Source organism: Octodon degus, unplaced genomic scaffold (genome assembly GCF_000260255.1).
Source record: "Octodon degus isolate 3935 unplaced genomic scaffold, OctDeg1.0 scaffold00116, whole genome shotgun sequence".
In the NCBI taxonomy this organism is placed as follows: Eukaryota; Metazoa; Chordata; class Mammalia; order Rodentia; family Octodontidae; genus Octodon; species Octodon degus.
Genome location: NW_004524692.1, coordinates 5,800,813 through 5,819,182, shown reverse-complemented (window position 1 = coordinate 5,819,182; position 18,370 = coordinate 5,800,813). Strand labels below are relative to the sequence as shown.

Here is an 18,370-nt window from a genome sequence, read left to right as displayed (position 1 = left end):
TCTCTCTCTCTCTCTCTCTCTCTCTCTCTCTCTCTCTCTCTCTCCCTCTCTGTATTTAGTGCAGGGTCTATAGGGTCTACAAGGTCTCACTACACAGATCACACTCAGAGTGATTCTCCTGTTTTCAGTTTCCTAAGCACTGGAATTACAGGCATGCACCACCACACCCAGTCTCAAAAAGAAGCTCTTCTTCGTGTCTTTGCCCTTCCTACTGTCCAAATCTTGAGGAAACCCATGAGAACTTCTTCACCCACATCCTGAGAGGTGGGTCTGAGATCCCACACCTCAGACTGCTATCAGGACTTCTATTGAAAACCTGCTCATGGGCCAGCCAGATAACTCAGCAGATTAAAGTGCCTGCTTAGGCAGAGTGCAGTGGCTGGGGTTCAATCCATGTGTTTGTTTGTATAGTTTCTGTGGTGTCTTTTGTCATTGATTTCTAGTTGCATTGCACTATAATCTGATAATATGCATGGGATAATTTTTACTCTTTTGCATTTGCTTAACCATGCTTTATGGGTTAGCAGGTAACCTGTTTGGGGAAACATCCAATATGCTGCTGTAAGGTATGTGTATTCTGGGTTTTTGTTGGTGGTGGTAGTGGTGGATTTTGTTTTTTGGGGTTTTTTTTTCAGCATCAAGGATTGAACTCAGGCCCTTATACTTGCCAGGCAAGCGCTTATTCTACTGAGCTATCTCCCCAGCCCCAGTATATGTATTCTGTTGGTATTAGATCTAGCAAGTCCATCCATGTGAGGTTTCCATTTAATTCTGATATTTCTTTGTTGATTTTTTGTCAGTTTGTCTGTGCACTTATAACAATGGGGTACTTAGGTCCAACATTATAATTATTTTAATATAATTGGTGTTTATCTGATGTTTCATGCCCATATAATTTTTTTTTTCTTCAGTACCAACAATCAAACTCAGAACCTTATGCTTCCCAGGCAGGCACTTATGTCACTGAGCTATCTCCCGGGTCCTATGCCTATATGATTTTGCTTTGTGAAGTTAGGTGCACTGGTATTTGGTGCATATATTTACAATTGTTCTCTCTTCCTGTTGAAGTGCCCCCTTAACCAGTGTGTGGTGGCCTGTTTTTTCCTCTTTTTATCAATTTTGGCTTAAAATCCACTTTGTCTAAAATTAGGATAGCTATTACCACTTTTTTTGGCTTCTTATATGGAATATTGTTTCTCATCTTTTGATTTTTTTTTTTTTTTTTTTTTTTTTAGTACAGGGTCTGCAGGGTCTCACTACACAGATCGGACTCATAGTGATCCTGTTTTCAGCCTCCCAAGGCTGAGTTTACAGGTATGCCCCACCATGCCCAGTCTTAATTGCAATCTCAGCAAGCCCAAGGGGCGGGGCTGGCATGGCATGCTGAGGATCAAACCCCGGCTGCTGTTCTCTGCCTAAGCAGGTGCTTTAGCCTACTGAGCTATCGGGCTGGCCCATTGATTTTTTTTTTTTTTTTTCAGTGCTAGGGATTGAACTCAGGACCTACAATTGCCAGTTGTTTGAGGAATTGAGACTATTCACACTGAGAGTTACTACAGAAAGGCGCTAACTTATTCCTGTCATTGCTTTATTTCCCTGTTGTTGAGTTCCTGTTTCTTTTCCCCCAACCTCCTCCATTTGCTTGTCTTAGATGCTCATCTCACCACTTGGCTTTTTTTTTTTTTTTTTTTTTTTTAACTTACTGGTATTCTTAGTTTGTCTTTTCTTAGGCTACCCTTGAGAATTTTTTTGAATTTGCTTTTTCTTGTCTTTTTGAGACAGGGTCTCACTATGCAGCTCAGGCTGGCCTTGAGCTCACTTTGTAGCCCAGGCTGGCCTCAAACTCACAGTGATCCTCCTGCCTCAGCCTCCCAAGTGCTGGGATCACAGGCATGTGCCACCATGCTCGGCAAGTCCTAGACAATTTTTTTTTTCGTGAGAATTTTTTGTAGTGCTGGTTCACTGGCTGTGAATGTCCTGAGGTGCTCCTTGTCATAGAAATATCTTAGTTTTCATCAATTTTGAAGGAAAGTTTTCAGGATAAACAAGTCAGATTTGGAAGCTGTTATCTTTCTGAGCTTGAAGCACTTCTCTCCCAGCCCTCCTGGGAGAGTTTGTGTTGAGAAGTCTGCTGTCTTTCTAGAGGGTTTACCTTTAGAGAGAGAAATCCACTTCCACATCTGTCTCTGCTATCACTAGCATGTGGGGACAGAGCCCACATCTGTGTGGATTTACACCAGCAAGCCAGCAGTAGCTTTAGGGCTGGGAAGTGGGTAATCTCAGTGAGCCAGTTATCTTGGTGAGCCTGACCCTGATTTCCCCTGGAGTTTGGCTTCTGGCTGGGAGGCAGGAACCAGGCCCATTCGGCCCGCATCCATCAGCGTCCATTCTGCGGTCTTGGACTCAGCTGCGAGCTACAAGACGGACCCAGAAGTGGTTTTGAGTTCTGAGCTCAGCTGGTACCTCTCAAGATGGCTCTGGGCCAATCGCCCTCTCCCACAGGACACCCAAGCCCTCAGCGCTCAGCCCACCCCACACAGTGCTTCACGTCCACTGTCCCCTGCACTGCTGCATCTCTCCTTGGAGGACCCGGTATTGCCAGCAGGCAGCGTGCGTGTCAGGGTCTGCCCCACACCTTCCACACAGTGATTCCCACCTCAGGGGCAGCCTCTGCCTGCCGCCTCCTTCTTCACTGGAATTTCTGTCTTCGCTCTGCCCGTGGGTTTCAGTTCTCACTTCAGGTGTTTCCTGGTCCTGGGGGCCCACTTCCCTCCTCCTGGTCTTCCTCACGTTGCTGTGCCTCAGTGTCTGGACAGCGCTTCTCAGAGAGGTCTTTCTCTGCTGCTCACCACTCCTCCATCTTCCTGCAAGTGGAGTCTGGATCCATTAAATCTTTTTGTTTAAATGTTTTATTGGCTGGTGAGATAGCTCATGGTCTAAAGCACCTGCTTAGGCAAGCATGCAAGGACCTTGGTTCGATCCCCAGCACCACATGCCATGTCAGCACCCCCCCCCAGGGTGGGCTGAGCTGACCATAAAAAAAAGAAATAAAGGAAACAAAAAAATTACATAAATAAACATTAATTTAAAAAAATAAAATAAAATGTTTTATTTATTCCTTTATTTATTAATTATATATGTAGTACAGGTCTCCAGGGTCTCACTACACAGATCGTACTTGTAGTGATCCTCCTGTTATCAGCCTCCCAAGTGCTGGGATTACAGGCTTGCGCTACCATGCCCAGTCTCAATCGCCATCTCAGCACAATGGCACGCAGGAGATCGAACCTTGGTTTCTGTGTCTGCCTAAGTGGATCCATTAAATCTAAAGACACAAAAAAATGCACATGTTTGGGCTGGTGAGATGGCTCAGTGGTCTAAAGCACCTACTTTGAACAAGCTCAACAAAGCGCAGGGACTGCGGTTCAATCCCCCAGCACCACATGCCAGCCAGTCCTGCCCCCCCCCCCCGGTGGGCTGAGCTGGCCACACACACACACACGCACAAATAAATAAAATTTAAAAAAAAATACACCTGTTTAACTTTTTTTTTTAATTTTTATTTATTTGAGAGAGAGAGAGAGAGAGAGAGAGAGAGAGAGAGAGAGAGAGAGAGTGGTGTGTGTGTGTGGCCAGCTCAGCCCACCAGGGGGCGGGCTGGCTGGCATGTGGTGCTGGGGGATTGAACCGCGGTCCCTGTGCTTTGCTGAACTTGTTCTAAGTAGGTGCTTTAGACCACTGAGCCATCTCTCCAGCCCTACAACTGTTTAACTTTGAGTTTTCTATTTTGTTTCACATACCTGAAAAGAGAACTAGATGCCAGAACCTCTTAACAACCACTAAACATGTGACAGGCTACTTACATTGATAAAAGAAAACAAAAAAGCCATGTTTGTCTAACTAGGAACATGTTACACAAATAAATTTTCTTATAAAAATAGCAGACTTAGGCCAGGGAGATGGCTCAGTAGAATAAGTGCTTGTCTGGCAAGTGCAAGGGCCTGAATTCAATCCCCACTTCTGCCAAAAAACAAACAAACAAACAAACAAACAAACAAGCAAATTTCTTTAACACCTTTCTTTCTTTTTCTTTTTCTTTTTTTTTTTTTTGTGGAACCAGGGACTGAACTCAAGCCCTTGCGCTTGCCAGGCAAGTGCTTATTCTACTGAGCCATCTCCCTGGCCCCAAACAATTAACCTTTCACATTTTTCTCCTACTAGTAAATATGAAAAGAAAATTAACATTTAAAAAAATCTATAGGCTGATAGAGTAAGTTAAGGCCATTATTTTTACATATTAAGTCTTATAAATGAACATTTTTATCAGATTTTATTGGTACATTTTAGATATACATAATTATCACATTCATCATAGAGAGAATTTGTACCTCTACAAGGTAACTCCTTTTTTCTCCCATTTCCCTACCCTTCCTTCAATCCTTCTTCCCTTCCTCATTTACAAAAACTGTGTTTCCATGTTTTCTTTTTTTCATTTTCTTTACTTTTCTCTTTTTTTTTTCTTCCCCCTTCTCTTCTTTGTTCCTCTCCCCATTTGAACATTTTCTTCCTATTTCACAATACCTATTACACATTTTGGTTCTTATTTATACTTTTTCTCACACCAGAAGAACAATGTGGTATTTGCTCATGTGTACTCAATTTATTTCGCTTAGGGAATTATGGACTCAAGGTGTATCCACCTACCTAGAAAGGGCTCAAGCATACCCTTCTGTTATGGTTTGTGTCTAGGTGTCCCCCCAAAGCCTCATGCAGTCTTGGGGTGGCTTCTGGAGTTTGTGATTGATTACTGTGGGTGTGGATGCTGCCCCTGCCCTGGGGCAGGTAATTTGCATTACAATGTAAGGAGGGAAGAGAAGCTAGCTGCTTGAGCTGCTGCTGCCCCTCCCTTGCGCTCTTGCTCTCTGCCGCCACCATGAAAGATTGCTTTCTGCTCTGTGCTGCTCTGTGTTGGACCCAGCTGAGTAAGGACTGAAACCTCCAGTAACTGTGAGCTAAATAAACCTTTCCAGCCTTCATTTTGGGTGTCGGGCATTTGTCCCAGCAATGAGAGAACAGTAACCAAGACACCTTCTTTACAGCAGAGCAGCAGTATTCCATTGTATGAAAAAGCACTTCATCTTTATGCCTTCAGCAATTGATGGACATTTGGGTTGTTTCCAAGATTTGGCTATTATAAATTGTGGCTATAAACACAGGTTTTCATATAGTGCTGCTGTGATATGTTGCTTTTTATTCTTTTGAGAAGATACCTAGGAGGGGTATCACTGGGTCAAATGGAACCTTTAGTCCCAGGTTTTTGAGGGATCTCCACAATGATTTCCACAGTGGTTATACCAGTCTACACTCCTGCCAACAGTGAAGAAGGATTCCTTTCTCCCCTCATGCCATCCAGCATTTATTATTGGTTGATTTCTTGATGATAGCAGTTCTGTCTGAGTTGAGGTGAAATCCAGCGTTTTTTAATTTGCATCTCTCAAATGAACAGTGGCATTGAACATTTTTTCATATATTTATTTTCTGTTTGAATTTCTTCATGTGAAAAGTATGTAATCATCTCAGATGGCCATTTTTCTATTGGTTCTTTAAATCTGGAAGGGGCCAGGGATATAGGTCAGTGGTACAATGCCAGCCTAGCAAGCATGAGGTTGTGAGTGCAATTCCCAGTAACACAATAAAAAAAAAAAAAAATTAAAAAAGGGGGGGCACCAGCCAGATATCTCAGTGAACTCATGCGCCTGCTTAGGCAGAGCACAGCAGCTGGGGTTCCATTCCCAGTATGCCTTGCCAGCCCAGCCCCCAGGATGCCCTGAGACAACCATTGAGGCTGGGCATGGTGGTGTGCACAATCCCAGTGTTTGAGAGGCTAAAAACAGGAAGATCACTACAAGTCCAATCTACCTACTGAGACCCTGTAGACCCTGTACCAAATACATAATATATATAAAATTTTCAAAAATTCAGGGGGCCTGACTTTTTGGGTTTTGTTTTTGTATTTTTAGGAAAGGGTCTACAGGGTGTTCAGGGTCTCACTACTACTTGATCAGACTCTCAGTGATCCACCTGTTTAGAGCCTCCCAAGAGCTGGGATTACATTTGCGTGCCACCACACCCAGTCTCTGAGTTCTTTATGTTCTCCATAGTAATCCTTTGTCTGAGAAACACCTAGAAAAAAAAAAAATTTTTTTTGACACTGTGGGTTGGAACTTTATTCTGTTGGTAGTTTCCCTTGGTTTACAATTCTTTTTTTAATTTGTTGTCTTTTATCGTCTTGCTTCAAAGTTCAGACTGGCCTTAAGCTTACTTTGTAGCCCAGGCTGGTCTCAAACTCACAATGATCCTCCTGTGTCAGCCTCCCAGTGCAGGGATTACAGGAGTATGCTACCACACCCGGCTGCAATCCATTTTAATAAGATCCCAGTTGTTGATTCTTTGTGAAACTTTACGTGTATTAGAATTTTTTTCATTAAAATCTTTGCCTATGCTGATATCTTCAGGAGTTCTACCCATTGTATCTTCCAGCAGATTTAATGTTTGTGTTTTAATATTGGACATTTGATCCATTTTGATTTTAGTTTAGTGCACAGTGAAAGATATGGGTCTACTTTTATTTTTTGGCAGAACGAGGGATTGAACTCAGACCCTTGCGCTTGCCAGGCAAGCACTTACTCTACTGAGCCATCTCCCCAGCCCAATGGGTCTCCCTTTAATCTTGTCTTTGTGGAAAGCCAGTTTTTCTAGCAGCATCTACGAAAGAGGCTATCTTTTTCCACTGAATGTTTGGCACCTTTGTCAAAGATAAAATGTCTAAGTAGGGTTGCAGTTTGTGCATCTTCTAATCGGTTGTTGATCCCAGGCCTGGTTTATTGCCAAAGTCAGATTGTGATGCTCCCTGCCTTGCCTTTGTTGCCTAGAATTACTCTTGCTAAGTCTCTGCTGGGTGCAAATAAATTTAGGATTGTTTTCTCTAATTCTGTGATATATGCCATTGAAATTTTGACTGGAATTGCATTAAATCTACATAACAACTTTGGACGTATGACCATCAAATGAGTATTTCACACAAAATTAAGTTTTAAAACCTGGGCTAGCCCAGATGAAGAAGTTAAACTGGAGAAGTGAAAACTCGGTCATTCAAAAAAAACCAAAAAAGGCCTCAACTGAGCAGGGTAATGAATGTCTCAAATGGCAGTGCTTGAGGTCAACCTAGACCACACAGTGAGTTCAAGACCAGACTCAATTACACCATAGCACCTTGCCTCAAAAGCTTAAAAATTCTGGCCAAGGGCCAGCCACATAGCTCAGTGGACCAGGTATGATCTCCAGAGTACCCTGCTGGCCACGCCCCTGGGGCATACTGAGAGGGCAACTGAGACTGGGCATGGTGGCCTGCGCCTGTAATCCCAGCACTTGGGAGGCTGAAAACAGGAGGATCACTAGAGGCCAATCTGTGTATGAGACCCTGTAGACCCTTACTAAAAAAAAAAAATTGGCCAGGCGTGGTGGCCTATGCCTGTATCCCAGCCCTCAGCTAGCTGAGGTAGGAGAACCACTGTGAGCTCAGGGTCAGCCTGAACTACATAGTTCAAGACCAATGTAAACTACACAAGGAGACCCTGTCTCGAAAAACAAACACTGTTGGGAGCCCTGAAGCTGCAAATTGATCCTATGTGGGAGGGCAAGATGAGGCCTCATTGCCTAAACCAGTCAAGCTACCTCAGTCTTGAGAAAAACATCCTGCCGGGACATTTTTGCCTATTACTTGCTAGGCAACTTGTATATCCTGATACTAACTTTGCAAAGGTATAAACGCCCCTACTGTTCTTCAGGGGTCTTTTGCCAATCCTGCATGGGCCACCAGCTGACCTCAGCTATTATCTCTTGTGGGGTTTTTTTTTTCCCCCTTGTGTTTGTATTTTCTAAATCATTTTACCATTTTCTCCCGGGGACCACCACTAGACCAACAAATCTCTTACAAAACAAACAATTAAAAGACTTCAAAGGATATGTATTAAACTACACACACACACACAAGAAAAAAAAAACAAAAAACCCTATGCACCATAATTATTTTATTGCTGAGGACTGAACCTCCAGTTTGCTAGGCAAGGGTTCTACCGCTGACATAATCCCCAGCCCCTGCACACCATGCTAACAGGAAGATTCAGGGCCGAAAAGACAGCTCATTGGATTTAGGCAAGTTCAGGAACCAGCGTTCCATTCCTGGTACCACACGTTGTGCTAGCCCTGGTCACCCCCTCACCCCTCCCCACTCCCCCACCCCTCCCCACGCTCCCACCCCCCACCTCAACACCCCCACCCCCACCCCAGCGTGGTGCTGAGTAGGTCACCAAGAGTGGGCGTGGTGCTGCATGCCTGTAATCCCAGCGCTGGGGAGGCTGAAAACAGGAGGCTCACTAGGAGTCAGAGCATTAGCGAGACCCTGTACCAAATATATACATACATACATACATACATAATTTTTTAAAAATCGAACGAAGATACATACTATTATATAGTATCACATTTGATTTCATTCAACATTTGCCTTTTCCTCCTTCTCCCTTCCACCCCTCCCTCTTCTTCTCCATCTTCTTTGCTAGGCAAATGCTTTTTCCACTGAGTTACATCCCCAGGCTATTTTTATTTTTAATCAACTAATTATTTTTTAAATTCTGCATGAAATTAGAAAACAATGGTGATGAAAACCAGACCCTATTTGGGGTGGCACAGAAGGGACTCTCATACCTGTAATCCATAGGAATAGGGTAGTCATCAGTTCCCTCACCCAAAGGCCTGGGATTTCCTTTTCCTTTCCTCCGCCCAGGGCCAGAGCCCGAGCAATGTTAGGTTGGGGCTGAGGAGCTAGGGGTCCAGCAGGGGCCCTGACCTTCGGCAGGTGTGCTGCAGCAAGCACACAGAGCCCTCTGTCAGAACCTGAGCCGTGTGAGGAGTTGATTTCCCTAAAGCAACACCCCAAGATTCGGGATTAAATGCAGAGTTGGCACTTGGCAATAAATAAGTGTGTTTGGGTGGCAGTGTGGGCACTTGTCTTGAAGAGGTTCACCATCACTGGTGTACAAGAATGGCAGGCAAACATGTCCTCTGATGCCTCAGACTCAGTTTTAGGGTTTAGAGCACGTAGTCTGTGATGCAGCCACTCTGCCATTTTGCTTGAAAGCACTTGTGGACAATATAGAAATGGAGCAGCCAAGCATGTCGGCACACTCCTGTAATGCCAGTGCTTGGGAGGCTGAGGCGGGAGGAGCACAGTGAGGTCAAGGCCAGCCTGGATTACACAGAAAAACTCTGCCTCAAGAATAATTACAGGGCTGGTGAGATAGCTCAGTGGTCTAAAGTGCCTCCTTAGGCAAGCTTAGGCAAAGCTCAGGGACCACAGTTCAACCCCCCATGCCAGCCAGCCGTGCTCCCAGGGTGGGCTGAGTTGGCCACAAAAATAAATACAAGAAATAAAATAAAATAAAAAGAATAAATACATAGGGCCAGGGAGATGGCACATAAAACGGCGTGGTGGCGCTTGCTTGTAATCCCGCACTCAGGATTACAAATTCAGGTTGAACTGTAGAGTGAGACCCTGTCTCAAAAACACAAAAAGTAAAAAATAAATAAATAAAAGCAAACAAGCGGGCTGGTGAGATGGCTCAGTGGTCTAAAGCACCTACTTAGAACAAGCTTAGCAAAGCACATGGACCATGGTTCAATCCCCCAGCACCACGTGCCAGCCAGCCCTGCCCCCTGGTGGGCTGAGCTGGCCACACACACACACACACACACACACACAAAATTAAAAAAAAAGCAAACACGCAAGCCATGGTCATTGCATCGGACATTCATTTAGAGTCGAGCTGCTGGACCTTGGTCCAGAGCAGCAGCACTGGCTTCTGGCTGCACCAGAAGGCCTGGGAAAGCCACAAATGCCCAGCCCCACTCACCATATTCTGGGAGGGGGCCACAGAATTATTTTTCTTGAGATGCATTCTTCCTCTGTTGTGGATGCTGGACCCCAAGCCCTGGACTCAAGTCATCTTCCTGCCTCCACCTCCAAAAGTGTGTGTCCCCAGGAGTGTTAAAATCCTCGCCACTGCCTCAGTCCAACAGTTTTTCTTCCACTTTGAAACTTGTAAGCAAATGCAACAGGCACCCCAGGCTGAGAACACCTCTTCTGAAATTGCAATCTCTGCACACTACTCGCATCTGGACAGTGGAGTGGGGCACAGGAACACTGTGAGAAATATTCTAGGGCTGAGTGCAGGTCTAGAGCGAAAGAAGAACTATTTTCAATCCACCTGAAATTAAGTACTTCCAGTGCTTTAATTAAGTGCTCTTTATTTGACACTCAGATGTAAGGTACTATAAGGAGCTGCCCAGCCCAGGGCACAGCCAGCAAGCCTCCTCTGCAGGTGGCCAGGGGAGAAGCCATCAGCAACCAGCTGCCGCCTACCCAGCCTTCTCCATCCATTCCTGATAGGCCCCAGCATAGTTTCGAGCCCTGTGGAGGCAAAGGAGGGTGAGGGCGGACAGCCCGGCTGGCGAGAGGGCCCCAGGCACCCCGACCAGCACCGCTGTACCCCGTGTAGCCCAGGCTCTGGGCCAGCTGTATGGCCTGGAGGCCTCGCCTGCCCATCTGACAAAAGACAAGATTCTCATCGTCCAGCTTGGGCTTCTCAGCACAGTACACAGCCTGGAACGCAGCGGGCTCCATCTGCAGGGCGCTTTCCAACTCGGACACTGGGACAGGGCCCAGGAGGTGAAAGGTGAACACAGCCAGCCATGGCAACCCTGGCACTCCCAGGTTAGGGGCTGGGCCGGCCAGAGCTGGGGCTGGCGGTGCAATGCATCTCCAGGGACCCCAAACGACAGATGGTGGTCACCTCCCCGCATCCTAATCTCCAGGGCAAAAGCAGCCAGGCTGTGCAGGAAGTCAGCAAACCAGCTTTGAACGCGAGTCGCCTCCCCGGTGGGCCGCTAGGAGGCTGCGGAGCACCCGGTGGACGGGCCTGGAGGAGGTCAAGTGGCGTGGCTGCCCCCTGCTCCCCGCAAACCAGACAGGCCTGTTGTGCTGCAGGACCTCCCTCTAGCCAGCCCTTCGTGGGGAAGCTGAGCGCCAGCCACGGGAACAGAGGAAATACAACCCTCCTGGCCCCCATCGCCACCCGAAGTCGGGGACCCCTTAGCCAAGACCTTCTTCGACTGACTGTGCCCCAACACCGTGCGCCCTCCGGACCCCATACCCGGGATGTTGAGTGCCCCGGGGATGGTCCCGGCCGCCTCCTCCTCCCGAGACCGCACATTGAAGAGCCAAGAGCCGGGCCCGGCCGGAAGCCAGAAGCGACCTGAGCTCAGGGAGTGAGACTGTGGACCCTGAAGAGGGGGAGCGAGCCTTCATGAGAAGGGGCTGCGGAGCTCCTGCGCCAGGTGGGGGTGAGGGAGCGCCATGGCCACGCCTCCCGCTCCTCCTCCACCCCGCCTCAGCGTGCTGGCACTCAGGGGCCCAGGTCCCCTAGGAGGTACCTGCAGCCATAATGTGAGTAGCGATTCCAGAGATCAGGAGCCGCAGGAACGAGGCAGGCCGCCTCCCTGGCGCCCACACCATTGCCCACTCCTCCCCAGGAGCAGACAGGAACCGGAAGCAAAGGCAAGACCTCCGCCCCGTTCCACTGCACCTGTTCCCGGAGGCGCTCAGGGGCCACCTGAGGGATCCTTGGAGTTAATTGCCCGTAAGGCCGGTCACCCAGGTCTGCCAAGGGTATAGGGACTGGAGTTCAGGGGCTGCACCCTACCCTAACAGCAGTGCTTACTGGCCAAGTCACTGTGTTCCTCCCTCCGACCCTAGAGCCCAGATGAGGAAAATGAGACAAAACAGACAACCTTGGCTCTTAATACTTTTACCTTTGAAAAGGGGGGGAAAAAAAGGAAGGGAAGGAAAGGAAAAAAAAAAAAAAAAAATCAAGAACCACTCCCACAAGGGGAAAGGTCCGGAAGTGAGCCCCTGCCTGTTCTCCCTGGCTTCAGACTTTCTGCGTAGGCCCCTGCTGCTCATGCAGCCTCTTCTTTGTGGGGCAGCAGACACTGCTAAGCATCTGCCCCATTTCTTCATCAAGCCTGTTCCCCAGCAGCCAGGTGCACACTGGAACCTCAGCTCCAGAAAAAGGAAGAACCAGTGGAAGCGCCAGAGTCCTGGGCTGAGCAGGGCATGCCCTGTCAGCAGACCCTCTGTCGGGCACTCTAAGCAAGCACAGGGCAAGCCCCTCAGTTTAGTGTGTCCCATATCCGGCATGGAGACAGCACATGCATTGTGCAGGAAGAGCACAAGAGCCCAGGGGCTGCATGGTGCGGGCGGGCAGGGATGCCTGTGCACATCCACACTGCGTGTTTCACACACTGCAGGTTGCCACACCACGGAGCCTCAGGTCAGACACGCCTTCGGAACTTCCCCTAGTCCCAGGCCAGAGGTGGGCAGTGAAGGAAAGGGGATGGGATCAGCCTGCTGCTCCTGGGTGATCTGCAGTCCTCAGGCCCAAAGCCCCGGAGTCCCCAGAGTTAGTTGCTGTCGTTCTTGATTACAACCTCTAATCCGTGGTGCCGCAACTGAGCTCGCAGCAGCAGGTTCTTGTTTTTAAGATCTTCCACCTGTCATGGGAGGAAGGCAGGAAGGGGAATGGGTAGAAAAGCTGACACTCAGGCCCCTGTACTTTCAGATATCTGCTGGTGAGGAGGCAAATGTGAAGTGCTCTCTATGAGAACACAGGAAGGAGTGCCATGCTGGGTGGGTGGTTAGGGGCGTAAAGGCACTGTTGGGGGGGTGCTGACCTGCTGACGGAGCACATCATTGTCCAGCTGCAGCTGATCTAGCCCCTGGAGCTCCTCAGACAGCCGGTGGTTACTCTGCCGAAGCTCCTGGATATAATCACAGGCTTTGGACAGAATTCCACCTTTACTCTGCAAGACAAAAGCCCACAAAAAATGAGTACAACGTTTTTGGATGTCCAGTTTCCCCAAAACACAACCACATTTTGGACCTCATTCCTCCCCCCCCCACCGCCTGCCAAGAAAAATAGTGGTGTAACATCTGCCTCAGCAAAGGGACCCTCAAGGGCTGGGGATATAGCTGAGTGGCATAAGCACCTGCCTGGCAAGGGCGAGGTCCCAAGAACCCCAGTACCGCAGAAAGAAAGAAAGGAGAGGGAGAGAGGGGGAGGGAGAGAGAGGGAGAGAGGGAAAGAGGGGAAGGGAGAGGGAGGGAGAGGGATGGAGGGAGAGAGAGGGAGGAGGAGAGAGGAGGGACAGGGAAAGGGAGGGAGAGGGAGAAGGGGAGAAAGAGAGCAAGAGACAGCGAGCAAGAGCGAGGATCCTCAGAAAAGGGTACACAAAGACAACTGCCCTTTGTGGCCTGCTCTCTACCATGTTTGGAAAACCAGGAGACAGAATCCAGGCCTCCTGTCTACTACCAGGGTCTTTCCATGACCTGGCCAGACTTGGTACTCTCCATTGAGCAGTCCGGAATGATCTTGGACAGCTGTACAATCCAGTTGTTGATCTTGTCTCGGCGGCGGCGCTCCACTGTGGGCCAAAGAGTTGAACAAGGTGACTCGGTGAAAACTCAAGGTCCGGATCAGGTCTTCTCTCCTTAGTCATCATTGCGGCCCCCAGTCTCACCAGAGTTCCTGGCTTCACCCTGACTAGACCTACCTTCATTATGTTGAGCCCTGCGTTTCTCATCCCGAGTGGTCCTTGGAGCTTCTGACTTCCTGGCAACAGAGCACAACGGTGGCCAGAGTGAGGAAAGCATGAAGAATGGTTAGGGTCTTTGGTGAGGGATTATCCAAGATTTAGTGGGTAGGGTATTAACTGAGAAGACACAAGGGTCACTCACGGGGAGTAAGGGTGGGTCCTGGGGGCAATCGAGCGCTGGCTCCCTCCCTGCAATACTTCTTGTGGTGACATCATCACAAAGAACTGACCTGTGAAGATGCGGTAGGCTCTGTCAGGACTTGGGCCAGGGAACCCCACCAGCACCCTGGGGCCCTTCTCTGACAAGACTGCACTCCCTCCTGCTAGCAGCACAACCTCAGACTCACTGTCTGCCCAGCTCTAGTGATCACCACAGCCTGTCCTTGCCCTCTAGCTGGCACCCTCATGCCATAGCTCACCAGTGCCAGGAGGGGTAGACTGTCCCAGTAGTGCCTCCGAGCCCTGGGTAGTAACAACAGCAGCTGTACTCCCCGAAGTAGTACCCCCTGCCCCATCTCCCACTGCAGTGCTGGGGAAGTAGGTATAATGTGTCTCAGCAGCTGTCCCCTCTGTGTCAACGGCATCCTCACTGGTAAAAGCACCCTGGATCACTGCCTGGGAAGAAGAGTAAGAAAACAGAGTCCAGTCAGATACAATCTTCTGGCTGTACTTCTCTGCAGCTTCTGTCCCCTTTGGGAGGGCAGGAGAAATAGCCAGAAAGACAGCCTAGTGTCTTGGGTCAGCGCAGCCCAAGATGCCTCACTATACGTAGTTTTACCCCCATCCCATTGGTTCCCTTTTTCCTTATTGCTCTGCGCTCTGGCTCCCTCCACAGCCTATCCCCCTGTACCTGGGTCATAGATTGAGTGGCAGGATAGCCACTAATGGCTCCAGTGCCCTCAGTCTGGCCATCCAGCTGCCCCTCAGACACCTGGATCACCCTGTACATCACCTAGAAGCAGAGGGGAAGAAAGGAAGACAAGAGAGAGACAGATTCAGCCATATTCTCCCTTCTTTCCCCATATCATGGTTTCAGTTCACCCTTAGTCCACAGCAACTTCAACTCCAATCCTCCTGCAGTCCCCACCCCAACAGCCCACACCGTCTCCCATCGTCATCCTCCGCACCAGTCTCCCAAGACACATGCAGTTACCTCCCTCAACCCTAGCCCCAAGTAACATCTGCAGCCACCTGGCTCCCTCCCTTACCTGGCCCCCATTCTCAGTTCGGAAGACGTACTTGACGTTGGGATCAGGGAAGGTGGCAGCTGACTGGATACTAGCAATAGCCACACTGGTTGGGTCCTCCCCAGTAGCCACTGCACCTGAGTTAAAGAGCCAGTGAAGCCATGTGTGGTGGCAAACACCTGTAATCCCAGCACTCAGGAGGCTGAGGATTGCTGTGAGTTCAAAGCCAGCCTGGACTACTTGAGACTCTTCCCCCCCCCAAAAAAAAAAAAAAACCAGATGACTAGACAGATAGTTCAGCAGACTAAAGTGCCTTCTTAGGCAGTATGCAGCGGCCAGGGTTTGATCTCTGACGTGCTGTGCCGGCCCAGCCCCCAGGGCACGCTGAGACAGTGATTGAGACTGGGCATGGTGGCCCACGCCTGTAATCCCAGCACTTGGGAGGCTGAAAACAGGAGGATCACTACGAGTCTGATCTACATAGTGAGACCCTGTAGACCCTGTACTACATACATTAAAAAAAAAAAAAAAAAGCCAAGGAAAGGTCTGTGAGCTATAGGCCTCTCGTCTTCACGCTGTTCCACTTGCATGCTATTTAGAAGAAGCCAGGTGCATAGGCACCGGGCCAGTGGGGAGGGAAAGGATCCTTGATGGGTTCTTGGTCTCGGTCCTGTTTTTCTTGCTCTTTCTAGTTTTTTATTTGGTCAGCTGATTCTGAGGATTGAACTCAGAGCCTTCGCATGAGCTAAATACCCAGTCCTTTTTTACTTTGAGATAAGGTCTCATTAAGTCTTTAAGTTACTTAAGCTGAGTAAGAACTTGTCCTCCCGCCTCAGCCTCCCAGTGTTGAGATTACAGACCTATGATACCATACCTGGCTTTGGTCCCGGTCTCAATACTCACCTTCCTGGATCTGCACTGTCCCCTCTTCTGTTTCAGCTGTTTTCTGCTGCCTGTTTGTGGTAAAAGAATAAGAGTAAAAAAAAAAAAAAAAAAAAAAAGTCAATGAGAAACTCACAAGCCCAGTACCATATGGCTTCCAAACTCATTGGTATGAGACATTGGACTAGGTTAGAATAATAACTCCTGTCAACTAAGAGTTTACTAAGTACTCAGGCACTAAATTCAGCACTTAAATATACACTGCTGGGCGTGGTAGAGCGAGCCTGTAATCCCAGCTCTTGGGAGGCTGTAAACAGGCAAATCCACTATTAATCCAATCTAGTAGTGAGACCCTGAACACCGTGTAGACCCCTTTCTAAAAATACATAAATAAAAATACACTATCTTACAAAATACAAGAAATAGCCCCATAAGGTAGGTAACACTATTTCTGATTTATTCATAAAGAAAACAAATGATACAGCTGGTAAGTGATGGAGCTGGGACCTAAACTGAGCTGTGGAGCTGTCACTTTTAGCCACTTTGCATTCTCCCCAACACTCATCTCTCAGTCCAGGCCCTCTCTTCTTCACTCACCCCTTCATCTCTCTGTGAGGGGGCACATCCGAGGAGCTGGTCCTTTTGTGGAGGTCTTTGTATCTCCTGACTCAGGCTTCAGGGCTGTCCTGATAGAAATTAGAGTTTGCCAGTTGAGTCCAAGGAACCAGGTTTCCTGGTTCTAGAACAGTATGCTGAACTTTTAGAGCTTTCAGTGATAACATCCAGCTGCGGGACGTGTGCCACGGGTTTGCCACGAACCTAGGCTTTAATGAAGAAACAGCCAGGAAAATAACTCAATCTTCTGCAGAGAACAATCAGCTTTGCCCATTTTGATGTTTTTTTGTTTTCCTGAGACAGTCTCTGCTATGTAGTTGAGGATGGCCTTGACCTCCTGGTGGTCTTCCTGCCTCAGCCTTTCCACTGCTCCAGGCATGATGCCACCACTCCCTGCCCCACCCATTCTGATGTTCTATCAGCTTTACAAATAGTGTTCTTCCCCCCTCCATTACCACTCCAACTTCTGTGGAGAGGGGATAATTAGACTGGAAGACTGAGAAACAACCTATTTTTGAAAAGATTGCTATTAAAGCTATTATGGGTTATTATTAAAGCTATTATGATCTGCCATGACAACAGCTACATGAGGATGGGGTGGGCATGTTTAGACTACCACCACCAAGAAATACAGGGTTGCAGGCTGGGCTACCTAGGGAGTTCAAGGTCAGCCTGAACTACGTGGTGAGACCCTGTGTCAAAAACAAACAAACAACAACAACAAAAACAGGCTCATGGACATAATGCTTCTTCCAGTTTTTTTCAGACACAACATATACAGCAAAAAAAACTCTGTTCTGCTCTTGGGCCCCATCTTACTAGCAGGGCCCGTGTTTGGGGAGTTCTAGATTTATAGCATGAATTAGAGATCCTAAAGCCCAAATGCCTGGCATTCAGGCTTCCTCTATTTTATTTAAATCTTCCAGTAGAAGTGTAGCGCAACACAGCTGCTAAAATCTACAGTGTACAGCAACACAGTTGCTAAAATGTTGCCATGACGACTACAAGTCAACGGAACCTCAGCAAGAAAGGGAAAAAACTCCGGGCTCAGGATTCTGTCGGAGAAAAGACAATAGGGGAGGCATCCATCTACAAGGTGCCAGCCATGGGACCCTGACACCCAGCCAGAGGACAAGAAAAACAAAGGCCGGAGCAGACCGATGCCTCCAGAACACTACACAGTACAAAACGGATACTGTGCACAGTCTAAAACAGACACAATTGCTACACAGTATAGAACAATAAAATCCCGACACGAAAGCTGCAAGATTTGTGAAAATTCTCTTAACAATAAGGTTTCTCAAGCCTTTTTAATCCAAGAAAAAAAAAAATTAGCGGTTAAGCCTTGGAAAGCCCTCGTCCAAGAAAAATAGTTAACAACAATAATAAAAAGGAACTGAAAGTGAAACTATCAGTAACGCCGCCCTGGAGACTCCCGTCCCCGAGGGGAAGTACCCTAGCGCCAGTGTTTGGGGACCACCTTCATCCCCATCCTTGAACCCAAGGAGGAAGTGCGCTCCCAAGCTGGCTGCGCCGACTGCAGGAGAAGGCAATAAAAGAGAGGGCTGAGCACAGGAGGCATCTCGATCGCCCACAGCTGTCAGCCAAAGACTGCCTCCGAGGACTCCCTGCAACGGGGTCAGGCTACTTATTGAAATCTTAGTTGAACATCCGGAAGCATTTCCTGAGCATTAAGAATATGCGACATGGAAATCACACTAGGATGTTTTGTTTTGCACGCTGGGGCAAGAGCCCTAGTCTGTACACAAAGAGGGGACACCAAGTCCCGAAAGAATCCAGGCGCCTGACCCTGCCGGGAACGCGGCGGCCCCCCGCAGGCCCCGCACGCAGGGGGCGCCGGGGCAGCTGAGCCCCCCCTGAGCGAGCCCGGGAGCCCGCGACCAGACCCGGCCGGG

At 48.4% G+C, this 18,370-nt stretch overlaps 3 protein-coding genes across 8 annotated transcripts in view; all 3 read right to left on the bottom strand.

Annotated features, from left to right (window-relative positions):
• LOC101588933 (thiosulfate:glutathione sulfurtransferase) overlaps nucleotides 1–11,662 on the bottom strand; it is a 33,138-nt gene extending 21,476 nt beyond the window's left edge. Inside the window, exon 1 of the mRNA XM_023699840.1 lies at nucleotides 11,551–11,662. Within this exon, the coding sequence (XP_023555608.1) occupies nucleotides 11,551–11,632 (82 nt within the window). The 5' untranslated portion in view covers nucleotides 11,633–11,662. The remainder of the gene's footprint in view (nucleotides 1–11,550) is intronic.
• On the bottom strand, nucleotides 10,332–11,425 carry LOC101588537 (thiosulfate:glutathione sulfurtransferase). Its single transcript, XM_023699793.1, is given in 4 exon segments — nucleotides 10,332–10,528; nucleotides 10,608–10,767; nucleotides 11,271–11,343; nucleotides 11,345–11,425. Coding segments are annotated over 4 exon segments (366 nt in total). The 3' UTR covers nucleotides 10,332–10,476.
• A 246-nt stretch (nucleotides 11,663–11,908) lies between the features above and the next one.
• Nucleotides 11,909–18,370, bottom strand: part of Usf1 (upstream transcription factor 1) — a 6,937-nt gene continuing 475 nt past the window's right edge. Inside the window, exons 2-11 of one of the 6 annotated variants that reach the window (XM_004639918.2) lie at nucleotides 16,437–16,525; nucleotides 15,861–15,910; nucleotides 14,979–15,094; nucleotides 14,621–14,722; nucleotides 14,190–14,385; nucleotides 13,913–14,000; nucleotides 13,729–13,787; nucleotides 13,505–13,599; nucleotides 12,850–12,978; nucleotides 11,909–12,669 (exon numbers count right to left, since the gene is read on the bottom strand). In XM_004639918.2, coding sequence (XP_004639975.1) covers nucleotides 12,580–12,669; nucleotides 12,850–12,978; nucleotides 13,505–13,599; nucleotides 13,729–13,787; nucleotides 13,913–14,000; nucleotides 14,190–14,385; nucleotides 14,621–14,722; nucleotides 14,979–15,094; nucleotides 15,861–15,910; nucleotides 16,437–16,444 — 933 coding nt within the window. In that variant the 5' untranslated portion in view covers nucleotides 16,445–16,525 and the 3' untranslated portion in view covers nucleotides 11,909–12,579. Of the gene's footprint in view, nucleotides 12,670–12,849; nucleotides 12,979–13,440; nucleotides 13,600–13,728; nucleotides 13,788–13,912; nucleotides 14,001–14,189; nucleotides 14,386–14,620; nucleotides 14,723–14,978; nucleotides 15,095–15,860; nucleotides 15,911–16,436; nucleotides 16,526–18,370 lie in introns of those variants that run through there. The other 5 variants (XM_023699836.1, XM_023699834.1, XM_023699835.1 and 2 more) reach the window with 5 other exon arrangements.